Source organism: Postia placenta (genome assembly GCF_002117355.1).
Source record: "Postia placenta MAD-698-R-SB12 unplaced genomic scaffold POSPLAscaffold_4, whole genome shotgun sequence".
Lineage (NCBI taxonomy): Eukaryota > Fungi > Basidiomycota > Agaricomycetes > Polyporales > Adustoporiaceae > Rhodonia > Rhodonia placenta.
This window is the reverse complement of record NW_020169835.1, coordinates 838,034-850,192: the sequence shown is the minus strand read 5'-3', so window position 1 is coordinate 850,192 and position 12,159 is coordinate 838,034. Positions and strand designations below refer to the sequence as shown.

The 12,159-nt window shown below is 51.3% G+C and overlaps 4 protein-coding genes across 4 annotated transcripts; all 4 read left to right on the top strand.

Moving 5' to 3' along the window:
• Positions 1–1,723: 1,723 nt before the first annotated feature.
• Positions 1,724–2,433, top strand: POSPLADRAFT_1039268 (hypothetical protein). The gene is made up of 4 exons (XM_024477517.1): positions 1,724–1,884; positions 1,953–2,101; positions 2,158–2,218; positions 2,281–2,433. Exons 1-4 carry the CDS (start codon positions 1,747–1,749, stop codon positions 2,338–2,340), a joined length of 408 nt encoding a protein of 135 aa, XP_024340844.1. The 5' UTR covers positions 1,724–1,746; the 3' UTR covers positions 2,341–2,433.
• A 958-nt stretch (positions 2,434–3,391) lies between these two features.
• Positions 3,392–4,438, top strand: POSPLADRAFT_1045181 (hypothetical protein; the record flags this gene model as incomplete). The annotated part of the gene is made up of 6 exons (XM_024478696.1): positions 3,392–3,411; positions 3,517–3,598; positions 3,656–3,805; positions 3,862–3,964; positions 4,018–4,261; positions 4,318–4,438. 6 exons carry the CDS (start codon positions 3,392–3,394, stop codon positions 4,436–4,438), a joined length of 720 nt encoding a protein of 239 aa, XP_024340843.1.
• Positions 4,439–4,886: 448 nt separating this feature from the next.
• POSPLADRAFT_1168198 (hypothetical protein) lies at positions 4,887–8,068 on the top strand (the record flags this gene model as incomplete). Its single annotated transcript, XM_024487999.1, has 9 exons — positions 4,887–4,963; positions 5,023–5,069; positions 5,130–5,196; positions 5,271–5,515; positions 5,568–5,696; positions 5,746–6,137; positions 6,193–6,441; positions 6,497–6,931; positions 6,988–8,068. 9 exons carry the CDS (start codon positions 4,887–4,889, stop codon positions 7,801–7,803), a joined length of 2,457 nt encoding a protein of 818 aa, XP_024340842.1. The 3' UTR covers positions 7,804–8,068.
• Positions 8,069–8,219: 151 nt separating this feature from the next.
• POSPLADRAFT_1045179 (hypothetical protein) lies at positions 8,220–10,421 on the top strand (the record flags this gene model as incomplete). Its single annotated transcript, XM_024478695.1, has 10 exons — positions 8,220–8,350; positions 8,425–8,529; positions 8,902–9,048; positions 9,373–9,642; positions 9,706–9,738; positions 9,795–9,834; positions 9,884–9,998; positions 10,099–10,143; positions 10,209–10,299; positions 10,355–10,421. The coding sequence occupies 10 exons, from the start codon at positions 8,220–8,222 to the stop codon at positions 10,419–10,421; spliced, it is 1,044 nt and encodes a 347-aa protein (XP_024340841.1).
• Between the last annotated feature and the right edge of the window lie 1,738 nt (positions 10,422–12,159).

The following is a 12,159-nucleotide window of genomic DNA, read 5'->3' as shown; positions in this document are numbered from 1 at the left end:
GCCTTTACTAAAACTGGGATATGTCGCGGCGCAACTAGCACAAGGGCCATCCCGAGGTCATGCATGTCAAACGCCAGAGAACCAAGTTACAAAGACATGTGTTCTAAATGAACTGTTACAAGGCAGACGGCAGGAAGGATGGATATGATACAGGCGCCGGCAGTGGCGTCGCCCTGTCACGGAGTTTAAAATCAGAGGGCTTCAGCGCCGAGCGTTGAGTTTGTCCATTTCATGCAAGCGAGTACCCTACCGGTATGGGACGTACTTCTTACGCTCACTCGAACGCAGCCTGGCAGTTTTACCGCTCCAGTCTCTTACAAGCTGGCAGCATTTTATTCTCCTGTATCATCAGTAATCTTTACCATCTCGGCAGCCACGTAGCTCAGACGCCAGAGGAACCAGTCCAATTACTTAGTAGATCATCTGGTGTCTTAAGGCGCGCTACATATCTGTGTCTAGGCCGCTCCATCTCTCACGCTTCATCTCCCTCCGTCTAAAGGTGTCTGGATCTGTGCGTATTTTACGCTGTCTCAACCCTTGTAGCTTCTACAACATCCGTGAACAGTCTTTATTTAGCACCTCGAATGAACGTGCTTGTGAGATAATGATGACTGGAAGGGTCAACTTAAGGCGGTTCTCAAAGCCCATCTATCCAACCAGTGGTACGGAAGCTTCGCGTTCTCCAGTGTGAACTGCCTCACCTTGACTCGTCTGGTGACCTGTCCGAGTAAGTGAGCAGAGAAAGGCTATTGCATATCAAAATGGCAAACCTCAGTGTTGATGCATCATGTGGGCCGTGGAAATCTGTTGCGCTCACGAGGACTAGTATTACCTGACTTTGATTCACACAAATTATATGGTTTGTCCTGTTGGCTGACGTTCAGATATCCTCACCGCCAACCACTCGTCCGGAACACAGAATCCCTGGATGTGGAAGGGTGCGGGCCGTGCCCAATGATCGTACAAATGAGAGGGTCAGGTCGGACTACTCACGCAATATTGACCGACATAACGAGCCCGCGTCCAACCGGTCAGCCTGTTTACCAAATCTGAATATTCGTCAACGACGTGCTGAGACTGACTCCTGAGCACGTTCATCGTGCTTCTGTGACTGCATCTACACGTCTGCTGACACACCGGACTGTGTAGGTTCACATATACAACCGCCATGAAAGGCTCTGCTATGCGGGGCGGGTGGTGCGGAAAGTCTGGACGCTTGTAAATATTGGTAAGTTATGGTCTCCCCTCTTTCTCTGAGTTCTCAATCAAACGTGTCGGATAGAATGGAAGACTGCGCCTTCATATATTACCGAGGGTGCGGAGACTCTGCGCGTTCGTGAGCGCTGATATTTTCCGACCCTGACGCAATTGAACGTGCTTGCGAACGGATGAAGGCGACCGCCTCCGCGCTCCACACATCACCGGGGGGTGCAAAGTCAATGTCACGGTGCGTTCTGCAGAGACATACTGCCGTTTTTGTCCGGCCGATCTATTCTCAAATGAACGTGCTCGATATTCTGCGGTCGCAGGTCAATTTATGGAAATGGATGTGTATTTCCCCGAGGGTACGAAGACCGGGATTGCCTTATTTCGTCTTGTCTGCTGACATTCTTCAATCCAACGTGCGTGTGTATTAGATGGCGACTGACAGGACAAATTTATTCGCTCTGGTATATAAGCAACCTCCTGCTCCTCTGCTCTCCTCCAGCCCAACACTGTACAACTCTCTTCAGCTCGTCTCACATCATGTCCAGGCCCTCCGCCGGTACCTACATCATCTACAACCGGGTGCTCAGCCCCAAGGGCGAGAAACTCGCCTTCACGTTCACCGGTCAGAACAAGACGCAGACGGTGACGCCGCTCTCGAACGACGAGACCCAGAAGGTACCGCTCGTCGTGCCGCTTTCTCGCCGCTCTTTATTTCTCACTCATGGCTTCCTCGTCGCCTTCAGTGGATCATCAAAGACTACAACAGCAACACCCAGACGATTTCTCCCGAGAGCAACGCCAATCTGCAGGCTGCGTGGGGAGACCAGGGCGTAACGGTCCTCCCTGCGGGTGCCTACGTATGGGTGATCAAGAGCACTGATTCTGGATACACGTAGGTCGATTTCATAGTATCGTCTCTGTATCAGTACTTACGCCGTGGCTGGACAGCATTCAGGACGGCAAGCAGACGGTGTACTGGGGAGTCGCTGACGCCGTTGACAATGCAAACGTAATTCTGATTTTCCGTGCTCGTGTTCGGGACGAGACACTAGATGCTGACTGGTGTTGCAGGTGACGATCACTGCTGGCACTGGGAATGAGAAGCAGAGGTGGATCTTCCACCAGGCCTGAATGTGTCGGCCCGTTAGTTGTGTTATGCTATCCTCGCCTGGGCGGGTGACGTGAAGTCTCGTGTGGAAGCAATGTAACAGTAGTAACGCTGAAGAATCTCCGTGATCCGTGATCGGTTTTCCTGTGGGACTCAACGTCTTAATTGACGGGCAATACCGACGATACTGCAAGGAATTTACGACTTGTCGTCAAGTAAATATATCGCACCCAGAGCAGTAACTGCAACAGTCAAACGTCTACCTGAGGCGATGTCGAATCTGAGGTGGGAGTCTGGCCGTGGGTGTCATGTCAGATGTAAGTATAAGAGCCATTCAGTTCCTAGTACAGCTAACAAATGGAGTGTACTTTTCATCGACGTTCTCCGGATACATAGGCCATATTGTCCAGAGATATTGTCGCGCAACTTTACTGCGACAACGCACCTCATTCACCGTCGAATTGAAATGCACATTGGACCATCTAGGCTCAGCTTGCCAATTAGATTGTATGTTCCAGAACATGCCATTGACCGAGGGAACATGACTCGAATGTATTGCTGGATAACATGCGCACGAGCTGCCTTCAAGAAGAAGCGCAGACCAAGCACGTAGGGACAGGAAAGCGGCTGATCACCGGTACGCCATAGGCGCCCATTCAATGCAGATTGGGAGACTTTAGTGTGGAACCAAGGGCCTCAAGGATGCGCAGCCCATGGATAGAGCACATTACGAACGGGTCGGAAGCCAGGAGCAGACTGGTAGAAGCTTGTATTACAGTGATGCCCCGATCCAATAACACGTGTCCCCAGATTTGAGAAGTAGCGTACTATCCAGCGATCACATTGTATGCCGAAAAAATGCAGGAGGAAGATGTAGGAGGATGTAGGCCCGAGTCTGCAGCAGGGAGCTGTTTGGTTACTATTATTAGAGGACTATTGACGCCCGAAACGCCACCGACGCGACGGGCTTCTTGATCAGTTATTCCCATCCTTACTTCCGTCTTCAACATATCTGCGACCACATCTGCGACGAACTTTGAACCAAGGGAATAGGAGCTGCCAGTGAAATATAATATGCGCGCGTCGAATCCCATGTGAGTGATGATCCACGAACTCTTTTGATTGGCCTTGTATTTTCGTGGGCGTCGAGGTTCGCGATGGCTGCTCCCGAGAATTTGTACTCATGACATCGTGTCCAGCACCGTCAAAGTCTTCGTCACATCGCCCGATACACGATCAGAGAGGCGATTTGATCTACACATAACTGTAGAGCAACTCAAGGTGTGGTATGTCCGTCCGCCTGAGTACTTGCTTTCACTGATATTTACCGCCGAACAGAACAAGCTCGAGTTGATCACAGGAATTCCTGTTCAGAACCAATTGATACAAGTATTCAATGGTGAAAATGACTCAACACCAGTAGCTATACTGGAGGACAATATCAAACCAATCGGGTTCTACGGATTACGCGACTGGCAAGTGTTGAAGGCAGGTCTATGTATCCATTCATGACGGCATACCTTGACTAGAATCCCTCCGTCTAGGTCATTGACCTCGATCCTGCTACATCGTTCACAGGACAATTGAGTGACGTCTCGCAGGTCCAAAAGTTTGAGCTCAGCGAAGCTGAGTATGCGCAACGGCAAGGTATCATTGATGCATTCTCTCTCTCGTAGATGGGCTGAGTGTACTTTTCATAGATACTGTTCTCGCATACAAGCAACGGCACAAAATAGGCCGTTTCGCTGACAATGAGCAGGACGAAACAGCGGGCTCCGCCCCGCAGCTGGATATCCCGCTGGGTTCTCGCTGTGAAGTCGAGACAAGCGAAGAGAACTTCCACAAGCGCGGCATTGTGCGGTTCATCGGACCTACAACATTCGCAAAGGGAGGTGCATGGGTAGGGATTGAGTACGATGAACCTATAGGCAAGAACGACGGCTCGTGAGCACTCAGTCTTAGGCCTCAAATGCTACTTGGTTCACTAACTGGTCTCATAGGGTGCAAGGGGAACGATACTTCACCTGCAAACCAAACTACGGCGTCTTTGTTCGACCCGAAAGGGTGAAGTTTGGTGACTTTCCCCCTGAGGAGATTGATTTTGATGACGAAGAGATGTAAACGAAGATGTATACGGTTGTCGAATCCGAGTAGGTCCTTCGCTCTACTGATGTCTAATATCTGTACTATCCGCTGTGGAACTTACCCTAATCTATGATTGTTTTTCTCCATGGTTCGTTGTAGGCATTCGGTAAGGCGGTTTGCTATGTTGGGAATATAGTAAGTATGTTTAGGGCCTGGCGTGGTCTGTGGCTGTTAATTCCGTCTATCTGTGCTGACACGAGTGAGGATGGCTCCTCACAGGCGTTCCGAATTCGGAAACGAAAATGCTAGAATAAGGTGGAAGGTCCGAGAGGGCCTCCGATTATTCCCACGATCCGGTGGGGCCATCCAACGAGAGGGAGGACGCGCGTCGTCTCGACGACTCCTTATAACGTCCACTCGCGTACGAGTCTATAACGCTTACCCTTCACTTATCACTTTCATCCGACGACCTCTATAACGAACAATGGCTGACCCCAGCGGTGCCGCACCTGGGCCTGGCCCGAACGATGTCTCAACGGCCATCCTGAGGCCCAAGAAGTCGTAAGTACTCAGAACGCGTCATACTTGCATGTCTGGGTACACCAACACTCAATCTACAGTCCTAACCGTCTCATCGTCGACGAGGCGACGTCGGATGACAACTCTGGTGAGCTAGTAATTGGCTGGCATCGTGATCTAAGACAGTATGCTGATTACGCGTCGTTAGTCGCGACCCTCAACCCCGCCACAATGGAGACCCTTCAGCTGTTCCGAGGTGACACCATTATCGTCAGGTGGGTATCCTTTCGGCGAACTCTTGCAGAACTAGCAGATGGTTATATGCGTGCATCCGCTGACATTGATGCAGGGGGAAGAAGCGCCATGACACCGTGCTCATTTGCTTGAGCTCTGACGACGTCGAGGAGGGTAAAATCCAAATGAACAAGGTCGCCCGTAACAACCTCCGCGTCAAGCTCGGCGACATGGTGAATGTCCACCCATGCTTGGACATCAAGTATGGCAAGCGCGTACATATCCTGCCCTTCGATGACTCGATCGAAGGCCTTAGCGGGAACATTTTTGATGTATATCTCAAACCATATTTCCTGGAAGGTATGTACAAATCGCGTCTGTGTGCGCTCAATTTCTAACACCCTACCCGAAGCTTACCGGCCAGTACGAAAGGGTGACACCTTCCTCGTCCGTGGTGGCATGCGGACAGTGGAATTCAAGGTCATCGAGACCGATCCGGCAGAATACTGTATTGTTGCGCAAGATACGGTCATTCATACAGGTAAGTCGTACATTCTGCGAGTCACGTACGTCCCCTAACTCTCATGCAGAGGGTGACCCGGTGAAACGCGAAGACGAGGAGGCAAACTTGAACGAGGTCGGCTACGACGATATCGGTGGTTGTCGCAAGCAGATGGCTCAAATTCGTGAGCTCGTCGAGCTGCCCCTTCGCCACCCACAACTCTTCAAGTCCATCGGTATCAAGCCTCCGCGGGGTATCCTGATGTACGGTCCTCCCGGTACGGGTAAGACGTTGATGGCGCGCGCGGTCGCAAACGAGACAGGCGCATTTTTCTTCCTGATCAATGGTCCTGAGATCATGAGCAAGATGGCGGGAGAGAGCGAAAGCAACCTGCGGAAAGCGTTCGAGGAAGCAGAGAAGAATTCGCCTGCCATCATCTTCATTGATGAGATTGACTCTATTGCGCCGAAACGTGAAAAGGTACGTGCTGCTAAATAGCCTGCACAATAGCCAGGAAGCTGATTGTATGCCTCAGACCAACGGAGAAGTGGAACGCCGTGTCGTTTCTCAGCTGCTGACGCTTATGGACGGTTTGAAAGCGCGGTCCAATGTTGTGGTCATGGCCGCTACGAACCGACCCAACTCGATCGACCCTGCTCTTCGTCGCTTTGGCCGTTTCGACCGTGAAATCGATATTGGTATCCCTGACCCCACTGGCCGTCTTGAAATTCTTCGCATTCACACGAAGAACATGAAGCTAGGTGACGATGTCGATCTCGAGCAGGTATGTCCTAGCAGCCGTTGTTATCCGCGAGTATTAATGATGTCATTCTTCACAGATCGCAGCGGACACCCACGGCTACGTCGGATCAGATCTCGCATCTTTGTGCTCGGAGGCCGCTATGCAGCAAATTCGTGAGAAGATGGACCTCATCGACCTTGACGAGGATACTATCGATGCGGAGGTGCTTGACTCACTCGGTGTTACCATGGAGAACTTCCGCTTCGCTCTGGGCACATCCAACCCGTCCGCTTTGCGTGAGACGGTGGTCGAAGTGCCGACCGTCAAGTGGGCTGACATCGGTGGTCTCGACAAGGTCAAGCAGGAGTTGCAGGAGACTGTACAGTACCCTGTGGAGCACCCGGATAAGTTCCTCAAGTATGGTATGTCGCCGTCAAAGGGAGTCCTGTTCTATGGTCCCCCGGGTACAGGTAAGACCCTCCTGGCGAAGGCCATCGCCAACGAGACCCAGGCCAATTTCATCAGTATCAAGGTATGTGTCTGAACTGCTGGTGTCTAATTGGCGGCTGAGACTTCATCATCTCAAAGGGTCCGGAGCTCTTGACAATGTGGTTCGGTGAATCTGAGGCGAATGTCCGTGATGTCTTCGACAAGGCTCGTGCTGCCGCGCCTTGCGTGATGTTCTTCGACGAGCTGGACTCCATCGCGAAGGCTCGTGGAGGATCGTCCGGAGATGCTGGTGGTGCAGGGGACCGTGTCCTCAACCAAATTCTGACGGAGATGGACGGTATGAACGTCAAGAAGAACGTATTCATCATCGGTGCCACAAACAGACCAGACCAGATTGACCCCGCGCTACTTCGGCCAGGACGTCTCGACCAGCTCATCTACATTCCGCTCCCCGATGAGAACTCACGGCTGGACATCCTCAAGGCTACCATGCGCAAGAGTCCTGTCGCACCTGATGTCGACCTTGGCTTCCTTGCAAAGAACACGCATGGTTTCTCTGGTGCTGATCTTACGGAGATCTGCCAGCGTGCTGCCAAGCTCGCGATCCGGGAAAGTATCGAGTCGGACATCCGACGAGCGCGGGAGAAGCAAGCGAAGGAGGAGGCAGCCGGTGATGACGCGAAGATGGAGGAAGACGAGGACGAGGAGGATCCCGTCCCTGTCATCACGCGGGCGCATTTCGAGGAGGCAATGAAGTTCGCACGCCGCTCTGTGTCGGACGCGGACATCCGGCGGTACGAGATGTTCGCGCAGAACCTACAGCAATCACGTTCGTTCGGCTCGACATTCAAGTTCCCTGATGCACCCGGTGCACCTGCAGTGGGTGGCGCGCCCGTACCGGCAGGCAACGCAGGATTTGGCGAGGACACACAGGATGACGACTTGTATGCGTAATGGACAATTGGTTGCTGTGTTTCTTCCTGTTCGCTATTCATGTTCTATGCTGTGTGCAAGTAGCTGCATCGATGATTGAAAATGATAGAGTGGTTCATTCTCTTGCATGTATAATGTTTGCGTGCGTTCGTAGCTTGCAAGAGTAAACGTTGTAACCGGGTACAAATGTTTGGATAATAACCTGCATATTGAACGCCCAATCGAGACGTCTGTGACGCCATCGGTGTGCAGCGTGCATTCTGGGCTCTCCACACTTTTATTCCTCGCTTCTCGTTTTTCGTTGTGCTGCCTTTCGCCTTTGGTCTAAAACAAATCTGGCTGTGTGCAGGCTTTCAATCCTTGTCTTCCGGAAGGCACCAGGACACTATCTCGCCAGTTAGACGACCCGAACACGGGTAACGTGTCGTCCGACACCTATGGAAGCCCGCAAGGCGTTCACGTCCGCCACCCGCAAACTTTCTTCGTCCTCTCTCCGAGAACGTCTCACAAGCCTTACTGCCAGCTCGCCTCTGCGTCCGCCAGTCCCTTTTCATCCACCCAACATTGAGTCAGCTTCGTCCTTGTTCCTGTTATGCGACCGGAGCAGTCTGACTGACTACAGCTCGCGTCTTGTCTGTCCAGTTTTGTCCCCTCCAAGATCCCACGGAAGAGGAGGCTACAGACACTGGCGGTGGCAATATGGTCAACGTCGTTTGTGTGGAGCACCTTCGCGTTCTTGATTCTCTTGTGAGTACGTCCGTTTAGCTTTCGGTGGAGGCATGAGCCCGGCTCCATCGTATGCCGTCTATACAGCCAGAGAGATTGTGTCGATAAGCATCATTTGAACGTATCGCAGATGAGGTGATGCATCGTCACCTCAGCTGGAAACTTCAGGCGTGTGCAGATAGGCGTGGCCACGATCGTCTCCCCATTTGCAGGTCGGATGATTTGCCGGGTATGTGCGTGATTGATGGAGTGAGCATCTCTGACATGTTCAGTTGTGTCTATCATGGATGACTGTCCCACATGTAATCGGTCTGAGCACATGATAGTCTCCCATTGTTCCACCCTGCTCATGCCTGACGCTGTTAACTGAAATTTGTCTTCACTTGTATACAGATCCTTCCCTCCATTATGGCCGCTGTTAGCGGTATATATGCTCTGGGCCCTCTGCATTGATACCAGTCCAGAGCATGGTGGAAGATTTAGTCCTTGGTTCCGCGCAGGGCGGTTCTGGCGATATTTTGCTGACTACTACCCGGCATCGTGAGTGACTTTGATTCCCCTGCTTGTTGGGTCGTACATCGACACATATTGCCAAAATGGATCACAGCCTTCTGAAGGTGAGTCAAACACCTGAGTGCATATATCAACATGGTAACGCTCGTGCGCTTTCCATGCCGTACTAGACTTGTGATTTACCCGCGGATAGACCCTATGTCTTCGGGTACCATCCGCATGGTGAGTCGTGAATGACATTGTCCCGGAGTACGGGCCTCATAATGAAACTTTCACGAGTAGGAATCATTGGAATGTGAGCATTGTCGGCATTATGGCAGGTTTAGTCTATACCAATGCGCACCTTGCAAGGGGCGCTCTCTGCACATTTGCTACCGAGAGCACGGGCTTCTCGCATTTCTACCCGGGTATTATTCCTCACCTCCTTACACTCACCTCCAACTTCCGCGTGCCATTTTATCGTGACATCCTGCTCGCAATGGGGGTTTGCTCAGTGAGCAAGCAATCGTGCAGCAACGTCCTGAAGAATGGACCCGGCCATGCCATCACGATCGTTGTGGGGGGTGCAGCTGAGAGCTTGAGCGCACGTCCGGGCACGGCGGATTTGACGCTGAGGAAAAGGTACGCATATATTGGGGATACATGGTTGTGTATGTGTTAACATATTCGCGACACCGTTGTCAGACTAGGGTTTATCAAGATCGCCATACAGCATGGGTATGGTCGTGACATTTAGGTGGCCAGGCTGTGCGCTGCTCACACAGGTCCTACAGCGCGGATCTCGTCCCTGTTTTCTCTTTCGGCGAGAACGATGTACGTGGCTTCTGGGCGGGAATCTAGCCATTGAGTTGACATCTTGCAGATCTACCAGCAGATGCCGAATGAGAAGGGCACATCGGTATACGCGCTGCAGAAGAAGTTCCAGAACGTCTTCGGTTTCACCTTGCCATTGTTCCATGGGCGAGGGCTGCTCAATTGTGCGTATACAGACTTCACGTCTACTGTACTACGTAGTCAGCGACGGCAGCATCGAGTACCAGAAGCTTCTGTGCGATATTGATTTTGGTCCTCTGACAGACAACTTGGGTCTGATGCCGTATCGACGGCGAATAGTGGTAGTCGGTTAGTGTTCCGGAATCTATGGGAGAATTATCTGCGCAGAACATCGCTAATCTTTCACGTTCCAGTCGGACATCCAATCCATGTAGAGAAGTGTGAGAAGCCAACCCTAGAAGAGGTGACGCACGTGCAGCAGTTGTATATAGAGGAGTTGATAAGGTACGTTAATGCACCAGATCTTGCGTTCTTGGTTTCATAGCATCGCTACTTGCAGGATATGGAATACGTACAAGGACGAGTATGCGCGCACACGGAAGCGCGAGCTGAGTATCATCGAATGATACATTAATGTTGTGGTTTGGGGCTTGGCTCAATGTACACGTTCTTCACCTTATTGCCTCACACGACTTCATTTGGTCATCGAACTTAAATGCACCACAGTGTCACAGCTTCAGGGCCGCATGTCCCGGGGCTTGATTGAAGACATGCCCTAACAATTGCTGTGTGTGTATACGGAATCCGGAGGACTGAGATAGTCGTGGGCGCTTTCCTGATTTGTGAAATGATCGTCGTGATGCGGAATGCCAAGACCACTATCGGATTCGTGAGTTCATGTGTTCACTCCTCATGGCTACGGAATCGACTGAGCGGTCAGTGCTTAGCTCACAACAAGCACCCAGTCATCTTACTTAGTAGGACATGGAGCCCAGACGCTCTAATAACCATCTGTCAAATGGGAGGCCAACCCTTAAGTTGGTGGGAGCTGGTGGCGACTTGCGTATACGCATAGTTACCTAGTTTCACGCATACATATGGTCAGTACCAAGCTGCCGCAGTGTGCATCTTCTCGTCGCAAAAAGCGTTCTTCGATCGGCTGCGCACACATCCTCTCGTTGTAATAGCAAGCTCGATGTCTGGCATAATAGTCGGCCCTGCAACAGAGCTTGAAGTGATCTCCGAACTCAGGTATATCGCAACCCCCTCCGTTCATGGGACTGATAAGGACAAATCCGCCCTAGCCCAGTGAATATGTGGTGTCAAGCTCCCATTATATGTATGTGTTAGATCTACTTGAGCTCACGGCTTCGAAGCCTTAACCACTGGATCAGCAATAATGATCTACGATTTTCTCATCACATTCTCCGACGAGGTTCAGTTACTGTCATCCTGTAGAAGACTACGATCCTGCATCGTGATCCTGAACCGCCTAGCTCTCATGGGGTTAGCGGTCACTGGGATTCTGGACCTTCCATCTCAGATCAGTATCGTGAGCGACATATCTTGACCATTAGGAAAGGTTTATTGACGTCTTTGCTCTAGAGGTTTGTCAGGTCAAATAACGTGATCATTGGAATCTCCTTATGATTCCATCTACCAGTTGCAAAGCTCGCAGAATTGCATTTATATCTTGCACGTGTGTGGCTATCTTCTTGTCTGCTGGTGGGTGCACCTATTGTTGCGCGGTTAGGCATTCTTTCCACTAAAACAGATCCAAGTTGTAGCATCTCTACGAGTGCATGCACTGTCTCACCGGAACTGGTTTCTCGCTGCGCTCACTTTCGCGCTGGCCATGGTACCTATAGGAACCAACTCGGTGGGTTCATCTAGCGTAGTGGATTTATGGCCCATGCTCAGTAAGCAAACAGTATCTCCAGAGTCACATATCAATGGACGCCATCACTGGTCACCGTGTTGTCATCTGTCAGCCAATTGCCTCCCATGTTCCTCGTTATACTATGACTGCGTACGTCTTCCGCCGTGTTGAGACGAGGTGCTATTGCTGATTCATACGGTCGGACTCTAGCAGTGAGATTCTTTCCGTGTCGTATAGGTTGCACGCTTCAAGTAATCTGACATTTTCATATCTAGTCACCATTGCGACTCGCGTTTGTGTAATCCTATCCGATAGTATAGTACTCGGAGTCACATACGGGTACCTGCGCCAGCTATGGGTTCCATTGAGACAACCACGGCTACACGTACGGCCCGGGCTGGAGGAGGTTCTAGTGAATCACGGTATTTCCATTCATGCTCTGGGCATGGTTCGCATCGTTGATATCTGTATTGATCCATAGGACT

Coding starts and splice junctions, on each gene's coding strand:
- POSPLADRAFT_1039268 (XM_024477517.1), top strand. CDS start 1,747: ATGTCCAGGCCCTCCGCCGGTACCTACATCATCTACAACCGGGTGCTC. Junction 2,102..2,157: donor AGCACTGATTCTGGATACAC/GTAGGTCGATTT, acceptor GTGGCTGGACAG/CATTCAGGACGGCAAGCAGA. Junction 2,219..2,280: donor ACGCCGTTGACAATGCAAAC/GTAATTCTGATT, acceptor CTGGTGTTGCAG/GTGACGATCACTGCTGGCAC.